The sequence below is a fragment of the Ambystoma mexicanum genome, chromosome 7p (assembly GCF_040938575.1).
Source record: "Ambystoma mexicanum isolate Mex_15411 chromosome 7p, UKY_AmexF1_1, whole genome shotgun sequence".
Taxonomy (NCBI): domain Eukaryota; kingdom Metazoa; phylum Chordata; class Amphibia; order Caudata; family Ambystomatidae; genus Ambystoma; species Ambystoma mexicanum.
In genome coordinates, this window is record NC_090939.1 from 17,251,260 (window position 1) to 17,273,106 (window position 21,847).

At 46.6% G+C, this 21,847-nt stretch overlaps 1 protein-coding gene across 1 annotated transcript in view; it reads right to left on the reverse strand.

Moving 5' to 3' along the window:
- Nucleotides 1-21,465, reverse strand: part of HSF2BP (heat shock transcription factor 2 binding protein) — a 1,118,722-nt gene extending 1,097,257 nt beyond the window's left edge. The window contains exons 1-2 of the mRNA XM_069636160.1: nt 21,424-21,465; nt 21,106-21,256 (exon numbers count right to left, since the gene is read on the reverse strand). Of these exons, the coding sequence (XP_069492261.1) occupies nt 21,106-21,256; nt 21,424-21,465 (193 nt within the window). The remainder of the gene's footprint in view (nt 1-21,105; nt 21,257-21,423) is intronic.
- Nucleotides 21,466-21,847: the final 382 nt, after the last annotated feature.

The window sequence follows — 21,847 nt, forward strand, 5'->3', positions numbered from 1 at the left end:
TAAAAAGAAACAAACCCTTCAAATCCAGCAAAGCTGCTGGGGGTGCTCTTTAGGTAAGGGAAATTAGCCATGAAATGAGAATTCTCCCTAACAGTCATTAGGACCAAAGGTGGAACAAGAAGCTGCAGCGCCGGGTCCTCGGTAGCGGAAAGGTAAACAACAGTGTTATAGCAGAAGTCCTGGCAGAGAAGCATACTAGGCAGTTGAAGCTACATAAGAAGTCCTAGTAAGGAAGTATACAAGGCAGTTGAACTTACATAAGAGGTCCTGGCAACAAAAGTACACCAGGCAGTTGAAGCTACATAAGAAGTCCTGGCAGGGAAGTATACAAGGCAGTTAAACCTACAAAAGAAGTCCTAGCAGGGAAGTATACAAGGCAGTTAAACTTACATAAGAAGTCCTGGCAAGGGAAGTATACCAGGCAGTTGAGGCTACATAAGAAGTCCTGGCTGGGAAGTATACGAGGCATTTGAGGCTACATAAGAAGTCCTGGCAGGGAAGTATACCAGGCAGTTGAGGCTACATAAGAAGTCCTGGCAGGGAAGTATACAAGGCAGTTGAACTTACATAGGAGGTCCTGGGAAGAGAAGTACACCAGGCAGTTGAAGCTACATATGAAGTCCTGACAAGACAAGGCAGTTGAACTTACATAAGAGGTCCTGCAACGAGAAGTACAGCAGGCAGTTGAAGCTACATAAGAAGTCCTGACAAGGCAGTTAAACTTACATAAGAAGTCCTGGCAAGGGAAGTATACCAGACAGTTGAGGCTACATAAGAAGTCCTGGCAGGGAAGTATACAAGGCAGTTGAACTTACATAAGAGGTCCTGGCAAGAGAAGTACACCAGGCAGTTGAAGCTACATAAGATGTCCTGGCAGGAGAGTATAGCAGGCAGTTGGAAGTGCATAACAAGTCCTGGCAGGGGAGTATACCAGGCAAATAGCACAACTACAAGGAATGTCAAGAAAGAACAGTGTTTGTTAAATAAAGAAGAAACGTGTGTTAAAGAAGTACCTGCAAGGCTAAATAGCTTTTTACCTAACAGATTGTTGTGGGCCGAGGACAGCACAAAGAACTGTCAGAAGAAGAGACATTGCCAACCCATTGGAGAATTCAGGGAAGCGACCACTAACTGGAACCAAGGTTCACATTTACGTTGGAGCCATTCTATTTTTCATTTATGAACATTTATGCCAACAGCAGGTTAAAGACATTTTCCTTTTCACATTATTATTTTGTTTGTAGTGAGAGGGTCAGGATATAATGTTTGGACACAAGATTTCCAACATCCTGACACAGACTTCGTTTTTGTTTTTCAGGAAGGGGAACTCATCTTTAGAATAAGGTCAGAGAGGCATTTTCCCAACCCATATGATTTAAATAAAGGTTTATAACAAAAAACATGACAACTTTGTGTTTGGGTTTCATTTCTGACCCATCACATCTATTATGGAATCATTTGCATCCAGAGGAAAACAAAGGGATCCGGTACCATTGAATGGAGAGGCACAGAACATGACCCGATGACTCAGGAGATGGTACAGAAGGACAAGGTTCTGGCAGCGATTGCAGCCTCGCGATCCTCACTAGAGAGCAAGATAGAGGAAGTTAAGATTGACGTTAATTTGCTACGCCAAGATGTGCGCTCGCTGGCTGAAAGAGTAACAGCCACAGAATCGTTGCTGAATGAGAATGTTACTGCCACCACTGTCTTGGAGAAGAAGGTATGTGACATGGAACTAAGCATGCCACCCAGCAGCTACGTGTTGAGGATGCAGAAGGGAGATCAAGACAGAATAATATTCATGTCCTGGGCCTACCGGAAGATGAAAAGGGGAATGACCCAACCACTTACATAGAGAATATGATTCTACAAGAGGTGGGCCCAGGGAAGTTGTTCCAAGGCTTTATGATAGAGAAGGCACACCGTTCCTTGCAGCGAACACCACCGCCGGGTGCCAATCCGAGACCCATCATTGCATGGGTACTCAACTTTAAAGACAGGGAAGTGATCCTACAATATTCCAGGGAAGGAGGCTCCATACAACGTGGTAACCTGAAACGTGCAGAATTTCCAGACTATACATCTCCAGTACAGAACTTGAGTGTATTGGCCAGGACTCTCTTGAACAAGTCGATAGTTTTGTATATTTGGGATTTGCCATCTTTGTTAAACAGCACAAATCACATGTGAAGGGCTGGTTATTTTCCTGTGGGGTGGCGCGTTGCAATCAATTACTACGGGTTGATTCTAGATATGGTAGATTCTCCATTTTGCCCTGTGTGATGCTCCATGAAGGGAAAATTGTCCCAAAAATATTGTATGACATAGAACTTTTACCATCGTGGGCCTTGGATTTATTGCCCATTATTGAGGGGAGGATGTGGAGGGTGGAGGAAGGTTCTGCAGGTCTTGACTAGTACCGCCCTCGCTGCAGTTAGATACGAGTTGGGCCTTTACTTACTTAAAAGTCAAGCCTACTGGAAGTATTTATCTTTTTATTATAAACTGCTATGTCCAATGGGTGCACCTTCTTTATATACAGAGCTCAATGTGATTCTCAAAGAGAGAGGGGATATATTTGTCTGTGAATTCACAGATTTCTGCATTCTACTCAGTGATCTGTGGCTTTTACCAGGTGGCCCTGTTGATAATCCAATGAAAGTGAAATAAATTCCTTATAGGCAAGATTGGGCCCATACGATTAATATCTTTAATTCCTATGAGTCTCTAAAACACTTGAGGCTCGATTTTAAATCAGTTGGCGTTCTTGCACCATATCTCGCTATCTATACCCATTGGTCCATTAGATGCTCGTTCATCAGGTTTCGATGGAACTTAGTTTTCACAAGGCAGGTGCTCGTTGGCTACAATAATTCATCAGATGAGTTTGGTCTCTGTCGCTTTTGCAATTCAACTCAGTCGAGACCTTTGAGCACCTATTCGTCTTCTCTTCCAACTTCCGAAGCTTCCGTGATTTGCACTTTCAGCGATTTTCATCATCATTGGCTCTGATGTCATATGATTCTTAGCTGGACGAACCACCTCATTGGTTCTGGCAGTTACAGGCTGTTAGGGAGAATTCTCTTATAAGGCTAATTTCCCAAACCTAGTGAGTCCCCAAGCAGCTTTGCTGGATTTTTGGGGTTTGTTTTTTTCTCCTGCTAAGTGTGAGACTCTTTTACTCCCACTCTTAGGCATGATTTGAGGTATGTCTCTGACTGTGTGATTTTGGGCTATGGGGTTTTTTACTCCCTAGGGTATCATCTGTTTTTGTGTATGTGTTACACAGGACCCTCAGTGCAGTAACACAGGGGTGTCATAGTGACCCCCAAACATAAACTCCATACCCTGGGACTGACTACTGTCTCCCAGGGTATGTAAAGTCACCATTGGCTTTACTAGTCCACAATTGTGAACAGAACCAGTACAAACCATCATATTGTGGAAGTACTGGAAGGGGTTACTTCGATTACCCCTTGGTGTGTTTCCAAGGGGGCACTGTCCAGTCCCCCCTTGTCGAGTTTATGCCTGGTGGCAGTGGTTACCACGCAAAATATTCCACTGGAATATTTCCTAGGGGATTTTCTCATTGATTTTAAACGCACCACTTTTTGGTGCAATGTTAAAGATACCGCCGGTTTATTTATTTAATATTAAATCACCGGTTGGGTATTTTTGCCAGAACTCTTTTCTAAAATGGCATTTGTGTCCGTCTCTGGAACTCCAAACAAGGTCGGGCCCTTTGTTCCACTTTTTGGCGGGCTTCTCCACAGAAGCCCTCAAACTGGTGCCACTGTGTCTGGGTTCAACAGGATGTGTGCGTGGGGGAATGGGCACCCTGGACTGCGTTGCCTTAGCAACTCAAGTCGCACTCTGTTCTGATTGGCCCAGTGGTGAGCCGCCCGGCTCACCACTTAGCATGGTTGAGTGACAGCTAGGCTGTTGATTGGGGGGTTTTCTGCATAAAAGCAGGGCTTTTGGGACTGGAACTTCAGAAGTCGCCACAGGACCTAAGAAATCCAAAGAGGGGAGAAGCTGAGCCATCTGCAACGACGACACCACCAGTGGAGCCCTGTTGCAACGACCTCAACACTTGCCAAACAAGAGAAGATCTTCTGCTGAAAGAGTGTTCTTCCTCTGAGCTGGTGGGATCAACCAGTTCGCCATTTCGCCTTCCAGGACGTCTCTTGGTCGAATCGCCCGTGCAAAGCACCCCGGCGGCCGGATAGCCAAGTTTCACCACTGTGACCGCAAATACCAGGAACGCACCTTTTAACCGACGAACTCCGCGGCTGGTTTCTTCCCTGTGCAGTGCAACGACTCCAAGTTTCCTCATCGACGAGATCCTCTCTTCCCCTGGTCGAAACCACAAACTGCACCCACTGCCAGGAACAACTGTCACCGCTGGAGCTTCCTTAACTTTAAAGGTACTGTGTTCCACCTGGCCTCCCTTTCTTCGGTTTGCTCAAGGTGACCCTTAAATCCTTGGCTTTCCAACAGACTTGAATGCATTTCGCAACTGTGTTATCTTGGGCACATTTCACCTTGCCCCATTTAAAGTGGGCCTGGCCTATGAACTTTGGCTCTACAGTAGACTCTGCCTTCACTAACTTGTTTTGGTCTCTTAAAAGTGTTGGGAACTGTTTTATTTTTATGACCTGCCTTTTTCTCTCCCTTTTACTTAATTATTGGAGTGCCATCTAGGTTACGCGCTCACCTCTGTTTTGACAAAAGGTGGTGTTTTGATTTAGACTTGTCTAATAATTCTTAAGGGAGGTGTGTATACTTTTCTGATTGTGTTTTGAACTTGCTTTGATTACTAGTGGTAGTGTATTTTCTAAAGTGTGTGTTAAATAAATAATTATATACTTTTGATACAAAGCTCTGGTCAGTGTTTGCTTGTTCTACTGTGTGTTTAGCCCTATTGTGTATCCTCTGTATACTATCTAACTCTTCTTGAGAAAAGTCTGACTGCTCAGCCACGGCTACCAGGTCAATCTGGGTGGTACAGACTGCTACCAATTGGGTTTACTGCTTATTCCTGTAGTCTTAATCTTCTTGCAGTGGTCCCCAAGGGAACTGCACAGGATTCTGCCTAACACAGGCTTTTTGATATCCTTGAAACTGGAGTGAGCTGCAGATGCCAATAGTCGTTTTTGCATTTGTTTAAATATTTGTTTATGACATTATATGGTATTTTAACAATTTTATCTAGAATCCTAAGTGACAATGACCAAAGTGTTTTTTCTTTTGCTATTTTTCTAATAATGAAATACTGTTTGTAAAGATGTTTTATATTTTATGTTTTTATGTTTTTATGATATGTCAATCTGTAATTGAAAATGTTTTAAGCTTGGACTTGTTAAAGGTTATTGTATAATCATAAAACAATTTAAAAAAACAAACAAAAAAACTTATCTGTCCCGACAACGGAGAGACTCCGGAGTCTGGGCCTCAAATATATGCTCATTTATCCAGCCAAATTGACAGTGCTTTACAAAGGGAGAGCAATCTTCTTTGAGACTCCAGAGGACGCAACCTCATGGATAAACATGTGGAAGACGGACATGATAAGCCTGGGAACAGCCCTTGAGTCCGTGGATGTTGCAATCCCTTACGTGGTTTGCTGGATTTTGTGTGATAAAAACACAGACTAACAATGACTGTGGACGCGGCTTCTAGTGGGAGCGCTACCCTTCACAATGTGGAACGTCTAGCAGCCCGTAGACTGATACATTAAGGATGTACCAAACTGACGCCGGTTGCCAACGCCCGCAGTCCCTATGGTGGCGTTTTGCCTTGTGGAGGCGGGTTGGCTAGAATGGCACAGTTCTGTTGAGCTTTGCTGTTGCCTAATTGTTTATGGCATGTACACTTTGTTACGGACAGGTTGTTTTTCTTTGATTTTGTTAGGGTGAACCCCCACGCCAGCAGAGCTGTGCTAGGGGTCAGCGGATTTTGAATTCGTGGAAGGCCTAACTCCTTCCCTTAGCCACAAGAACTCAGGGTCCACACAAGCAAGGTACACTAGAGGTTTATTACAGCCACAAAACCACTGGGGATCACATGCGCGGAGGGGAGTCCATGCACCTTTCAGCAAACTCTGGCTCCCAGGCCAGTTGTGATGACATGAGACATCACAATTTGCTTCACTCTCCAGGCCCTTCTCCAAAACCTATCTCCTAAACCTATCTCCACTCCGGATAGGCTGAGGAGTGGTAGGGCCCCTATACAATCCCTTATAGGTGTTAAACTATTGGACTAGTTGATGTCAGGTGTCAGGCTTGCACTATCCCCAAAACTGGTACTCTGAAGTTGTTACAGTGCGCAAACCCTGTGATTGGTCAGTGACCCCCACTATCCACTATCCACCCCTAGGGCCGTAGATGTTGATTGGCTAAGCCACGGGCCCCCAAGCCTGGGACAAACTCTGTTCCCAAGCCGCAAGGCACCTGTGAACATTGCATGTGCAATTATGTGTCGGCAAGGTGCAACTATGTGTCAGTGCCATAACTGTATGACTGCCGTGAGCGCACTCCGTTCCCAGCGCAGAACTGTAACTTGGCTGTAACAATTTGTAGCGACCGTTGTCTGGTCAGTGAGACAGGTGGCTCTTCCCAGCCACCAAATCTCAGTACTCATCAGCTCGGCCGGATCACGTGCTTGAAGACCACGTTTGTGAGCATGGGAGCTGTGAATTATTCTGTATTTTACTAGACATGGCCTTTCCTGCGGCCATTGTTACTTCAGTTCAGTGTTTGGAATGTCATTTGCAACATTGCGAGCTTGGCAGGGGCTTTGTTCCCCCTGTAAAGATTCTGTTTGCACAGCATTTGTGTGGCTTGAGGTTTCTCTAAGACGATCGTGGCCTACTAGATTTCCTAAGCCATGGTCTGGCTCCTACTGTATGTGTTTATCCATAATGTCCATAGGTTAGTGTGTCATGGCTGTCAGGTCCCTTGAGTGTTCCTGTCATACCATGGGGTTATTTGCATGTAAGCAGCTGCAAGCATTTACACAAGCCCTTCTTGATTCTTGCGTTCCTGCGTTGCTGTAGCAAGCCTAATGGCAAAATAATAAATGGGCAGACAGTATGTATATGTCACTGTCCTCTAACTCATAGAGCTGTACATGGGTGTCCTTTGTGTAGTTGGGTGTGTGAGTGTCCAGGATTTGTGGATGGAACGCGTGCTTCCTGTCTAACGCAGCTGTGTCATCATGATGTCTCTAACGACTAGTGCCATGGCTTCTCGGTGCGTTAGTCGATTCTGTCCATGTAGCTGTCTCCAGCTCCATCTTGTATATCTTTGTCCACCCTGGGTAGAGTTCGTATTGCTGCAGGGTTGTAGGGCCTGCTGAGAGGGTATCTTTCATGGTAGTTATCCACCGTAGGAGCAGTGGGAATTGATGTGAGCTCATATGATGGGCGGCCATATTATCTTGGGTGCTTCTTCCGGCTGGAGGGTCTTTCTGGACGGAAGGCACATTCTAACCTTTCCTCTTCAGTTTGCTTGGTTGAAGGCATCCTGGGAGCAAAGGGAGGTGGGCGGGGAATCAAAGTGTATGGATACTCTTAGCTGTTCGCGCTTAGCCTAAAATTAGAAATTCAAATTACACACTTTTGATAAGGATGTCCTATATCCAAAGATAGCGACAAATTATATGCAAAATTACAGTTGCAAGCACATTTTTTTAAAGAAATAGTTTGGGTTAGTGGTATTCTTGATGTGTGAGTTTATTCACTCCAGATTCATCATAAATTGAACAGCCAAAACGTGTCTCCACTCTCTGTCTTTTTCAAGGCTGTATGTACACCAATTAAAGTGAGTTCACATGTTGTTTGAAAAGGAAAATTGCTATAAAACAAAAATTATTTTTTAGAAAAATTGCAGAGTGTATGCCAGCACAATGAAAGTTCAATGACAAATGCCAAAGACGGGATTAGAGGAGAATGGAGAGAAGACAAACAGACATATGGCCTTATGAATTACTTTTGTCATGAATTATCAAACAAACATATAAATCCCAATTAATTGACAAGTTGATGTTGCAGTACCTTTCATACTGGTTGTTGCCCAACAAGGGAGGCTAATACCCAGTATATAGTGAGTGATTTTCACAAATTCGCTTTGAATACAAAATAATAACAGTAGCAGTGTTGCAAATGCTATATTAGTGCAGGAAGCAGGGTGGGTTGTGCGCACACAAACCTTAGTTGGTAGTGACTAGCTAATATTTGTGCTACAAATAAGTGTTATTCACAATCCCAATGTGTAGTCATTTCATCCTCATTGTGTTAAAATATCTAAAACAGATGCGCAATCTGAATGTCATTAGGCTTAGTAAGATCGTTGTCTTTGTCCTCCCTGTTTCCCCTCCCTTGTCTCGTCGCACCTTAGGGTTTGCCAGTAATGAGCACTTTTGAATACGGTGAACGCAAGGTGGTGGGAAAAGGGTGAACCCCACGGAGTGATAATCTGGTTGTATGAGATACAAGTTGTGAATCAGAAGGAATACAAAAGTGTAACAAAGTGCCAAAGATCATTATCGGTTGCGTGACCTGTTATGGGCGAATCGTGTGGTCCGCCAACTGCGCCTAAAACGAGTGACCTCTGCTTGAAAGGAGCCAGTGAAGGCAAATATACAGAAGCTGGATTTTATAACAGTTGCTGAAGTGAATGAGAAAGAGAGCAATCTATGTGAACTGTTGAAAAGCCTGGATGTTTAAAAGGTTGAACTGGAAATGTTTTGGAAGCCAGGAGATTTGAACTGATTGTAGTTTTGAAGATGGAAGAGCTGGCTTCTTGGGGAAGGGAACCCCGAGACCTTTTGGAACTGTTTTGAACTCTTGGGGAAGGGAACCCCGAGGCCTGTTTGGAACTGTTTTGAACTTGGGGAAGGAGAAGCTGAAAACAAGCCAGGAGCAGAACTTTATTTTTAACACAATTTTTTTTGCTGCGGACATCCCTACACATTGTATAGATTTCGTTGTGAGGGCAAGTATAGGGTTTGGACACAGACAGACTTTTGAGTTGAACTTACTGACACAGACTATCCTTAGTTGCTTTAGGTAGGGAAATCCCACCTTAGCATATGGCATGTTAGGCCTTACTTCATCCTGATGTTTAAGAAAAATAAACCTTTATTTTAGAAAATTAAATTGAATCTGTTGTTTGTGTCTTACTTCATGATGCCATATCAGTCCATGTACTCGAAATTTGCCAGATAGTGCAGTTACCTTCCAATGAATTGATGTTGACACGGACAAGACAGGGCAGACTTGTTATAGTACATTGCTACATTGAACATAAGGACATATATTTTGTGAATTCTTACTCTCCCAACCATGCGATATCTACCTTAAATTCCTTCGCCCGTTGAGCTGTAGATTGACACGCCTAAGGGATATGCAGTTCCTCTGCGGAGGCGACTTCAACTGCACATTACACCCCATCAAGGATAGGCCCGACTCCGGAGACAGTCACCTGCTTCGATGACTCTTAACGCTATATTAAGCAATATATCCCTTATACCGGACATTAGGAAGCACGCGATCGAACGCGGGACCACTGACTCTAGGGATCTAACCCGATATTTGAAGAGCGGATATTTTCTGCTAAACCTAATAAGGGGCATTAGAGAAAACACACCCTGATTTGAAGGAGGTCTCAAAGGGGACCGTAACACGTGTCATCTGAAAGGGCACTTTGTGGAAAATTTACATATTAAACCACGTTTTGAAAAACTGGGCGCAGTCTCATCCTGGGTTTTCTCTTTCACTTATGTTTTCATGTGGTCCTCTCTTGGCTAAACCACAAACCCAGTGAGACGCGACCCATTGCAAACCTTTGAAATCAAGTGAAACTAAATAGTATTGGAAGGAACATGTCGCCATGTTAGACCAAACCCACATATCAAGAATTTGTGAAACTTTGTTTTCCCTTATAGACATATGGAGGGCGCTGAATGCTGATTTTAGATGCTAGTCATACTACTCTGCCCACACAAGGTCTATAGCAGAATCGATTATGTGTTTGTGGGGATTGAACATCTGAGAGAGTTTACTAAGGTGGAGTATACTGGCCGGTCGATCTCGGACCACTCCCCGCTTTTAGTACACTGGAACCGACAGAGAGACAGACCACCCATTCCTATGTGGCATACGTCTGCGCAAACCCTATGAGATGACACCTTTAGTGACCACATGGAAAATGTCCTCATTGATTTCTTTAAGACAAATGTGGTCAGCGTGGATAAATGTGAGACAGCCTGGGAGACACTTAAAGTGGTAGTTAGAGGAGAGATGATCGCCAAAGCGGGGGGCTATTAGAAAAACATTACGAGCAGACCTAGAAACATTAGAGAACCATATCCAAACCATAGAGAATACTGAGATCTTAGACGCATCCACAGAATCGGAGCTGTTGACACTCTGGGTATAATCACTGCGGCATGGGGAGAGGCTTAGGAAATTTGGTTATGAGGTACATGTAACACGAATGCATGGGGAAGGAGGCAAATCTGGGAGGATGCCGGCGTGGTTGTGTGCGACCAAAAGGCCCCGGCTTGCGATTACGCTGATAAGAGATGAGTCTGAAGCCAGCTGGCAAACCCACACACAGAGACTGTTGATATAGAGGCAATGAGTTACACACTCTCTCGGATAAAGCTACCGCCGCTCACTATTGAACAGGCCTCCACCCTAGATATGCCATTAAGAGTCGAAGAGCTGAGAGGGATGATCACATCATTGATGACCGGGAAGGCCCCAGGCACGGACGGACGGACTCCCATCAGAATTTTATAAAGAATTTGGGGATACCCTGGCCCCTGTCCTTCTCAAGAGTTTTTGTGGAGGCATGCAAGCTAGACCGACTACTGAACAGGATGTGGAAGACAATGATAGTTTTAAAGCCCGAGAAAAAACAAGACTTGTGAGAATCATACAGGCCTCTGGCAATGTTAAATCAGGATGTTAAAATCTTGGCGGCATTGCTAGCCGGACACCTCATGCGTGTTATTGGTACTCTGATACATGAGGATCAGACTGGTTATGTCCCGGCAGTAACACCTCCATGAATCTTCATCACCTACAACATATTATTGATCAGACTAAGGGCCCGATTCATGGAAGTGTTTTATAATGGTGCAATCCCATAGGAAAACATTCCATGATCAGGCCCTGATTCTCATAATGCCCCATTTGCAGTTGCATCTCTAGATCCAGTCAATGCTTTTGACTCTGTATATTGGGAATGGATATATGCAGCGTTGCAGGAGTTTAGGATTGGCGAGGGCTTTATTCGGTGGGTGAGGCTATTATATTCTGAACCTGTTGCTAGGGTCAGAACGGGTAAGCAGGTGTCAGGAAATTAGGGCATACAAAGAGGCACTAGGAAGGGATGCCCATTGTCACCAATGCTGTATATATTGGCGTTAGAGCCATTGGCAGTATTCCTATGAAGTGAATTTGGTTAGGCTGAAATATGGGCGGGCGGGTGGGTCGAGGCTTGTGATCTCTCTATATGCAGATGATGTTCTCCTGTACTTATGTGAATCTGAGCACAATCTGCCCCTGGCTCTAAAGGTGCTAGATAACTTTGCTAGATTCTCTGGTATCTCCTTTAGCAAACAGAAATCGTGCTTGTTCCCCCTGGCGGGACTCCGAAAATACAACGCCGGGGACGTACCGGACTTAGGACTACGATGGGAGATATATACATGCAAGTACTTGGGTATATATGTCACACATACACCAGAAAGTATGCATGCCCGAAACACAGTAAAAGTGGTGAACAGAGTGAAATGGTCCATGAAATTCTGGAGTGGACTGCCCTTGTCATTAATAGGACGTATCGCATTGTTGACAATGATCGTGTTGCTGCGTCTACTATATTATTTCGCCAACGTGCACTGTTTTATTGTGTCCAGTTTCTTCCGAAACCTGGACTCCATGATTAGGGGCTTCCTGTGAGGACACGGCAGACACAAAATAGCCTTGACCACCCTGTGTATGAAATATGAACACGGTGGTGCACAGCTTCCATGGTTCACGCAATATTAATTAGCCACTCAGCTACAATACGTGGTGGGTTGGCTATCAGACGAGCCGACAGTAGATTCAAAGTTGCTGATGGGAGCTCTGCACCCAGCAGTGATTATTAAAGAGGCCCTGTGGATTATGGACCGACGCCTGGGAGGAACATTGCACATGATAAGACTGAGTAGACAGATATGGGCGAGAACGGTGAGAGTAGGCAGATCAAGAAACCCATACTCACCACAGGTATCCATGATGGCAGACACATTCTTATACATTAACGACTTAACTGTGGTCAGAAGATGGGATGAAGTAGGACTCACTTCAGGGGGAAATATGTATAAGAATGAGACGTTTAGAGAATTCGAAGACTTGATACTTGTGGAAGGGGTCAATTCTGGAGGTATCTGAAACTCGTTAAGATTGCAGAAAGAAAATGATCAGATTGGCCAGCGGAACCAGATACTACTAAACCGTTGACACTATTATATGAACTTGAGGATTGCTGGAGGCCTGAATTAAGGCTGTGTGGGCGTTCATTGAATGCAACCCATAGGAGAGGGACAACATCAAGACAAGAAGGACGAGGGAAGCTCTGACTTGGAACTGGCACTAGAAAATAAGCAATGGGAGAAAGCAATAGGTTTTGGCAAGAACGTCTCTCGCAATGCTAGATTTACGTTACTCCAGCTTAACTTGCTACACAGGGCATATGTGAGCCCCAACAAACACACAAAGGATGTTCCCATAAGGAATTGTTCTAACGACTGAATCACAAATAAGTTAGCATTGTATGGTGCAACATGGAAATTAATCCCATAATTTGATTGTTATAATACTTGGCTGGCTTTAAGAATAAGTTTGTGAGAACAGACAATAAATGATTATAGTACACTGCAACAATGATTTGAAAAAGCATTAAATACATGGTTTGTTTCATAAATTCAAATAAGCAACCAAAAAGCAAGAAACATATGTAAGTTCATAACCTGAAAATACATAGATAAAACATATATTATATGCAAAAACTGTCAGAGATCTAAAATTATACATAGACAAGCATGAGTAGTGGACAGCGATATCTAGGGTCTGCGCCAAGAACACGGAAATCACAGTGGCATTTGACGCCAAGAACACGGAAATCACAGTGGCATTTGACGCCAAAAACATGAAAATCCCAGTGGCGTTTTCAACGATGTGGAGAAATACGGGCTGCCTTCTTCAGGACCAGAGACAGTTCTGGACCCCGCAAAAGGTAAATAGTCTGGCGCTCTGTGTTTAGTTATTTACATGGCGATCCAAGGGATGCCTTTATGGATACGTCGCGACCCCCAGCTAGATCACAGTTATCTCCAGCATTTATGGTGCCGTGCTTAACTAAGGGACCATTCCTGCTATTTACTAAGCGAGTTAACCACTCGTCCACTTTTCATTTACTTACTCCCAGTCCCTGTAGATCGGGATCAACCTTTCCGCCATGCGGAGGTCCACTACCTGTTTCCAGCGTGCCTCCCGCACTCCTGACCCCCGACAACTACTCCGATTAAAGCAGCGAGCAGCAGTGCCACTTCACGGTAGTTCCCTGAGGTAGGCTCTCATAGGTGTCTTGGTTCTAGTTTATTCAATCCTTTTCTACATGACCACCCTCAGCGTGACATTAGGGAGTAGTTTCTTACTTGTAACTCAATTTCTCCAGCGTTGGTATCTTTCATGGATTCACCTGCTGTGAATATTCCCTGTCGTCAGACTGGGAATCCCCGGAATTCGAATTTAGTAATTTTCCTATGAAAAAAACGTTGACACCTTGAGTATCCCATCAACGTGGTTGTGGTTGCTTTTGTCAGCACCAATGGGACATCGAGTGTATAGCTAGGCCCCATCAGCTTCCCCTCAGATTTTAACCACTCCAGCTGGAGGATATCCTTTTAAGGATGTTTGCTTGAGGAAGCACTCTTGATATGAGGCCCATTGAGCTTCTAGGGAAAGGTGAGGAAAGGGAGCTAGAAGTTGGACTTCTTGGCAAGGTCCGTGATGTGAGGGGAGAAGGAAAAAGAGGAGTCAAAGATGACCCCAAGGTTTTTTGCCACACAAGTGGTTGAGGGGAGGGGACCCAAGGATGGCGGCCAGATAGTGGGAGGGAAGCAGGTAGCAGGTGTCCCAATGAGAAGGATCTTGGTCTTACTGGCATTAAGGAAGAGATCATTAGCAGAGCACCATGCCTGAATAGCAGTCAGGCAGTCAGGTATGAGAGAGGAAGAAGAGGAGGTAGATTAGGGAAGCTTAAAGGAGAGCTGTGTGTCATCAGCATAATACTGTAAGTGAGGAGGGAGTGTGGAGATCAGGTGAGTCAGAGGGGCAAGGTAGATATTGAAAAGCTGCAGTGATAGAATATAGCTCTGAGGGATGCCGCAGGTAGAGAGTGAGGTGGCAGAGAGGAAAGGGTCCAGTTGCACCTGGGAAGGTCGGTTAGAAAGAAAGGAGGTCTGCCAGACCAGTGCCCGGTCCGTGAGGCCTACGGTATCACAGAGACGATTTATGAGGATGGCATGATTGACCGTGTCAAAGGTAGAAGAAAGATCAAGAAGGATCAAGAAGGATCAGAATGGTGGGAAACCTGGAATCAAGATTTGAGAGCAGGTCTTCACAGGTGTTCAGGAGAGCAGTTTCCGTGCCTCTAGATGCTCTGAAGCCAGGCTGGGGGTCATGGACATATCCAGCAGATTTAGTGTGGTGAGTCAGTTGGGGGATGACCAACTTCTGCAGGAGTTTGCCCAGGAGAGGGGTGATGGAGATAGGACGATAGTTAGCCGGGCAGGAAGGATCTGCAGATGGCTGTTTTAGGAGAGGGTGCACAAAGGAGTGCTTGAGGGGTTGTGGGAAAGAGCCAGGGGAAAAGGAATGGTTACATTACAGAGGCCCGCCAAGACAGGGGATAGAGAGAAAAGATGTTGTCCTTGATAGTTCTGGAAGAGCAGAGGAGCACCTGTTTGGATGAGACTTTCATAGCGCAGACTACTGTAGAGACCTCATCCGTTGCTGTGGGCAGGAGGGAGGAGAGAATGGAGGAAGGCGAGAGGGGGGCAAAAGTAGCCAAGAGCGAGGGGTGATAAGGGGGGAGTAGAGGAGAGTGAGGACAGGATGTCCTGAGTTTTGGTGGAGAAGTGGGAGGCCAGTGCAGTGCAGAGGGACTGGGAGGGAAGAGAAGTAGAGGAGACTGCAGTAGGATTGGCAAATTTTTTACAGATTTTAAAGAGTTCAACCGTGTTATTGGTGGTCCCAGAAATGCAGGCTTGGACATGTGTCCTCTTCTGGATATGGGTTGTTTGACCTAAAAAAACCTGACCTACTGCCCATTTGCCATTATTTTTTTTACCTACTTTATTTTTTACCTACTGCGGGCGGGAGACACCCTGCAACTCTCCCTAATGCGGGGGGAGATCCCCTTGCGCCCCCCCGATAATCCCCCCACCTCAAACTATTCCCTTACCCCACCCAACAACTATTTTTTTATTAAAGTGTACCATTTGACCTACCAAATTAGGTCAAAAAATGCAGTGAAATGGAAGTAGGACAAATTGGCATTAGATCAGATTGGACAATACCGGTCTTCTTAGAGCAGATGGAGAGTCGATATTGCCTTTGGAGCAGACGGCAGGCCAGTTTGTCAAAGGATGTGCTTGAGGCCTACCACTTCCGCTCAGCCAGCAGCTCTGCACTTGCATTTCAGAGCTGCCAAGTCAGAGTCATACCAAGTTGAAGGCAGGCATCATGCGGATCCTCATGACAGGGGCAAGGCTGTACAGAGTGTTGGAGATGAAGAAATGAAGGTTAGCAAGTGCTGAGTTGGTATGAGAGTCAATAGCAGCGGTGGGAGGAGGAATGAAGGTGGCGGCAAATGCAGAGACTGACACACGCTTAATCGGTCAAATGACGGAGAAGGAGACTGGCGGTGCGGGCAGGGGCATCCCAGTGAGCTCCAGATGGGAGGAGAGGAGAGAGTGGTCAGACCAGGAGAGAGGGAAGTTAGAGGGTTGGAGAGAGGGATGTCTGCTGAGATGAGCGTATCCAAGGTGTGTCCAGCAGAGTGGGTCGGCCGGAGGGAAGAATTGTGAGGGAGAGAGAGTCACAGAGGTCGCAGAAAAGTACATTGGCCACATCCGGAGAGTCCAGATGAATATTAAAGTCACCAAGGAAAAGAAGTTTGGGGGAGGAGGTTAGAAGAGAGCAGGAGAGGTCTGCCCAGTAAGAGAGGAAAAGGGGGGCAGGTCCAGGGGGCCTATCGATGGTGGCGAGAGTGAGGGAGAGGGTAGGAGAGACACCCAGTCAAAGGAAGAGTAAGATTGAGTGAGAATGATAGTAGCAGGGACCCATTCAAGGAAGACAAGGGCCACTCCACATCCAAGCCGGTTAGCTCTAGGCTTGGAGAGGATTTTGTAGCCCTCAGGAAGGAGAGTGCCAAAAGCAATGACAGAACTGGCATTGAACCACGTGTCATTGAGAGCGAGGACATCGAGGTCATAGGGCCTCATTATGAGTATGCCGGTCTGGTAACAACGGTGCTGGTAAGCTGCCAGGACTGTTGTTACTGGACCAGCATTCTCCAAATCTGCGTGCGGGTGCCTTTCCGCCCGGGCTCGAGTGGGAATGGGGAGTAATTATATCCGGTGCCTGGCCATGGGGAATTACCGGGACCCCCGGGGCTGTAATGCCCTGGTAATTCCCCATAGCCAGGCGCTGGAAAAAAATGACTCCGGCGGCAGCCATGCCATTTTTACTGGCACGGCTACTGCCAGGGTCGTAATGAGGCCCAAAGTCTTCAAGGAGGTGTCGCAGGAGTGTTTAACAGCAGAGCGAGAATTGAGAGTAGCTAAGTGAAGCTGACTGCCACCTTTAAAGGTTTGCCGAGGTGTGGTACAGGAGAGCCAATATACGGGTCAAATGCCTACCAGAGGAGACGTAAGATCAGAACCTACCCCAGGTTTTCAACAGCATCTTCGGCGACCTGTTGGATGCAGAAGCACCCGCTGAGATCCAATTCGACAGGGTCCACAGGGTCGGGCCGTGCCGGCAGGAACCAGGGGTGAGGCCGAGAGACGTCCTGGCGGCCTTCCACAACTACGCGGTCAAAGAACAAATCCTAGCCAACACAAGAAAAGCAAAGCAGATCACCTACAATGGCGCGGAAATATTCTTGTACCAAGATCTAGCGCAAATAACACTCATGAAAAGGAGGCGGATGAGCCCAGTCCTAGAATTTCTGAGAGCACAATAAATCAGATACTGATGGACACATCCTTTCGGTCTGAGTTTCAACTGGCAGGGGAAGCAGCATAAAATCAAGGCCTGTGAGCAAGGAACAAATATTCTGCAAATTGAAGATGAAGAGCACCCGACGCCCCACTCATAGACCTACTATCCTATTGCCCGTAGACCATGGGAATGGTCCACAGTGAAATCAAAAAGAACTAAGAAGACGGGAAACCAACTCACCTACAGAATTCCAACGGGCGAAACAGAGACGTACAGCGTTGGAAGTCCTACCGGGGGCACAAACTGAAAGCTGAAGTCGAAGAAGTGATACCGACAAGACTGCTCGCCTGGGGAGGGTGCAAGCCAAGCCAAGTGCTGTGCTTAAACCTTAAGTAGATGTTGATATCAGTGAACTAGCGGGGAGGAAGTGAGGAGGGGATCTTGAAATGGGATTGGGAAATCCTACGTGGGGCAATCCTGGGAGTTCCTTAGGGTTCAACTCTCGAGAACACTATTTGGGGGGGGCCAAGAGACAGTTTAACCCACCCAGAGGAGGGGGAGAGAGGGAAGGGAGGATCCGGGGACTAGACGGGAGAGATGCCAACAGGGGGTAGAACGGAACAAAAGGGGCCCCTGCGAAACATGGGGCAACTGGCAATCTGCACAAACCCGAGGGTATAAAAATGGATCGCACTGGAAAATTAAAAATCCTATCACTAAACGTCAACAGGTTAAACTCTCCAATCAAAAGGAAGAAGGTGGAAAGATACCTTAGAAGGGAACAACCGCACATAGTCACATTGCAAGAAACCCACATCCATACCCGGGACACTCGTAGAATAAAATTCTGGGGATACACGAGAATCATTCAGGCCACCCAAGCCGACAAAAAAGGGGGGGTGTTGCTAGCATTAAAGGAAGGGCTCGACCTATCTATTATAAGAAAGGAAACAGACAACCAGGGGAGATACTTAGCAGTAGCCCTGGAGGGGAGAGCCACAACTTTGCTGGAGGGAATGTGGAGGGTGGGAATTTGGATACACATATGGTGGGAATGCCCAATAATTGACAGCTACTGGAGAGGTATTCAGGAAGCAATTGATTGATTGATTGATATTTTATTTCTATCGCGCTCGTACACAAGTGTTTCAGAGCGCGACAAGGCAAGGGAGGGGAACAGGGGAGAACAAAACAGTGATCTTAAAAGCCCCAGTGACATTGAGAACGCGCAAGTGCATGGGAGAGGGGGGAGGGGAAAAGTGCATGGAAGCGGGGAGAGGTGGAAAGTGCAAAGCAGAGGAGAAACAGATAAATAACAATAAATAAATAATAAAGGCAACAAACAGTGGTAACGCAGCCAGCAATGTGCAAGTGTTAGTTTTAAGGCAGAAGACAGGTATGTCTGATAAGTGCAGGAAAAAAAGGGGGGCTGTATGGGTACAGATACAGACCCCAGTGCAAGGGGTGGCCCGGAGGCAGTGCGGGAGGGTGGCAGGATGAGCAGGTACCTGGGCCCAAAAGACAGAGGGTGGCCAGATGCACGGTGCCAAGAGAGAACAGATCAGCAGGGGAGAGGGGGAGCGAAGGCAGAAGAAAAGAGGAAGGTCTTGAGGTGCTTCCGGAACCAGAGATAGTTCTCCTCAAGTTTTAGAGTGGCAGGGAGGCTGTTTCCAGAGGCAGGCCCCAGCCGAAGACAGAGATCTACCCCCAGCTTGTTTCTTAGAAAAACGACTGACCCTGAGTGAGTTGGAGGTAGAGGAGCGAAGAGCTCGAGAGGGGAGGTATTTGCGGAGGGATAGCTGAAGGTATTTTGGACCCAGGCCCCAGAACTCCTTGTGGACGATGCAGAGGGTTTTGAATTTAATCCTTGCATCCACTGGGAGCCAGTGGAGAGATTTCAGAGCTGGAGAGATACGATCCCAGGGCTTGAGGCCAAGGACAAGTCTCGCAGTCCTGTTCTGGATTAGTTGCAGAGGGCGGAGAGTAGAGGCAGGTAGATTTAGATAGAGGCTGTTACAATAGTCCGAGCTAGAGAGAACCAGAGCTTGAGATACCATGAGCTTCTGGGGGAAGGAGAGGAAAGGCAGAGTACCTCTGAGGAGGTGCAGTAGGAAGTTTGACTTTTTAGAGACCTCAGAGATGTGGGCGGAGAAGGAAAGGGTCGAGTCAAAGATGACCCCGAGGTTCTTAGCCTCGCAGGTGGGGGTAGGAGGAGGGCCAAGGGAGGCCGGCCAGAGAGTGAGGGGAAAGGATTGTGAAGGTGTGCCGATGAGGAGGATCTCCGTCTTGCTGGCATTCAGACAAAGATCATTGGCGGCACACCAATCTTGAATGGCAGTTAGGCAATCAGAGATGAGAGAGGGAGAGGAGGTGGCAGAGGGCAGCCTAAAAATGAGTTGAGTGTCGTCAGCGTAGCACTGGAAATTTGAGCAGAAAATGGCAATGCAGTGGGCGAGAGTTGCCAGGTATTGGTTGAAAAGCCAGGGCGAGAGGTTAGACCCCTGGGGAACACCGCAGGTAGAGAGGAAGATAGATGAAAGGAAGGACCCAAGTTGGACCTGGGAGGGTTGATCTGAGAGGAAAGAGGTCAGCCAAGCCAGAGCCTGATCAGTGATACCCAGGTTTTCATGGAGACGGTTGAGCAGGATGGTATGGTTGACTGTGTCAAAGGCAGAAGAGAGATCGAGGAGAATGAGGACAGAGGGAATGTTAGAGTCAAGGTTGGTGAGCAGATCTTCACGGATGTTTAGGAGAGCAGTTTCCATGCTTCTGGCAGCTCTGAAGCCATACTGGTGGTCATGGAGACAGCCAACAGAATTGGAATGAAGGTTAAGCTGAGAGCAAGTACTAGGGGTCAAGAGGGGATGGAACAGGGGACTAACAATGATAGGACTCAACAGGGTATTAGAGGCCATTGCCAAACTCTATGTCATTATGATGATGGCAGCAGCGCTGGTTTTGGCACGTAAATGGAAGGCAAGGGACCATCCACAGGACCACGAGTGGGTAGCGAAAATTTGGTCATTCGTAGCATTGGAATGGCTCATGTACTCGATACAAGGGGAATACTTCAGATTCAGCAATGACTGGTCAGGTTTACTGAGATTTCTCAAAGAGGGCGCACGGCCGAGCGGGGTGCCCTAGGTCTACGAGCCTCCTGGGAATTACAGATCCCCTGGGTGCAGGCGAACCATAAAAGACTTACATCGTGGAACTAACATGAAGAAAGACCCAGAGGTGGCCATCTACGCCACAGGACCACTCCAAAGAGCAGCGTCAGAGCAAGGAAAGTGTCAGTATCCGGATCAGTGAGGGGAGGGTGGTTAAGGGGGAGGGGGAAACCCTCATGTTGGAAATATTATTGTTTAAAATGCTAATAAAAACGTATTTAAAAAAAAAGACAAGCTCAATAGCAGCAAGAACTCACTTTGCAGGGCATAGGTGAAAGACGTGTGCCTGCCTTACGTATGCCGTGCATGAGTCAGAAATGCTTACACTGAAGATGTGCTGTACAGCTCACAGCATGGCCTCAGGTAGCTAGTGCACGTGCCCACCAACTGCACGTCAGTGCTATTTCTCCACCATTGGAAAATCCCCTGCACTCTTTTTCCCATGTCATTCCAACACAAAGCCTGAAGCAGGCCACCCAAACCAGATTTGTTCTGTGCTGGGGTCCTGTAATTGCCCCCCGCCTGACTTTGATCCACCCACTTTTTCCTGCAACAAATATAAATCTGTTGTCGTTTTAACCAGTTTTATGTACAAATATACCATTTCCATTGGGCAGGAAGAGAGTGGGAAAAGAGACTCACTTGCTTCAACAAGCTCAAGCTTCTGGAAGCTCTCCAAGATATCCCCGTTCATGATCCTAGGGAGGAAGTCACGCAACTGCATCACCTCTGTGGTCAATCTCTCCAGGTCCCGTTTCCTGACTCGCACAAACTCATCTGCATTTCCAGGCATCTGTAAGAGAAGAGCACAGATGTCAGCACCGTGTGTGCCTTAGTGGGAGGATAGTTCAGGGGCAACATGCCCGCCTTCGAAGCAAGACGTCACGGAGCGCCACAGGTTTGATCCCTGGGTCCGCGCTTAGAAACCGCTGGGTATTAAGCGCGTTATAAATAACCTACCATATGGTGCACTTGCAGATCCAGGTCACCCCAACAAGACATCCCTGACCCCAGAGCCTGAGGATCATATGGAATCTCTTCTGTACATGTTTGGCTCCAACAGCAGATCCTACATAGACAACCCTGACCCCACATCCTCATCCCTCTGTGTGACGCCCTGTGTTTGTGCAGGCTTAGCTGCAGCAGCTGCAGCTCATCATCCTCTGCCCTCCTGTGATTGCAGACTCAGCATCTAACCAGGCAGTAATGCAGCATCTGGTGTCATCTATTGTACGTATAGATGGAATTCTAAGAGTGATTCTCAACCAGGGACCACGATACCTCACAATGTTACCACTCTGTGACCTTTTGTGACTGCAGAACCAGCTCCCACCCAGATATCCCTGACCTCATGCGTTGACCGCCCTGCATTACTTTCTGTGCA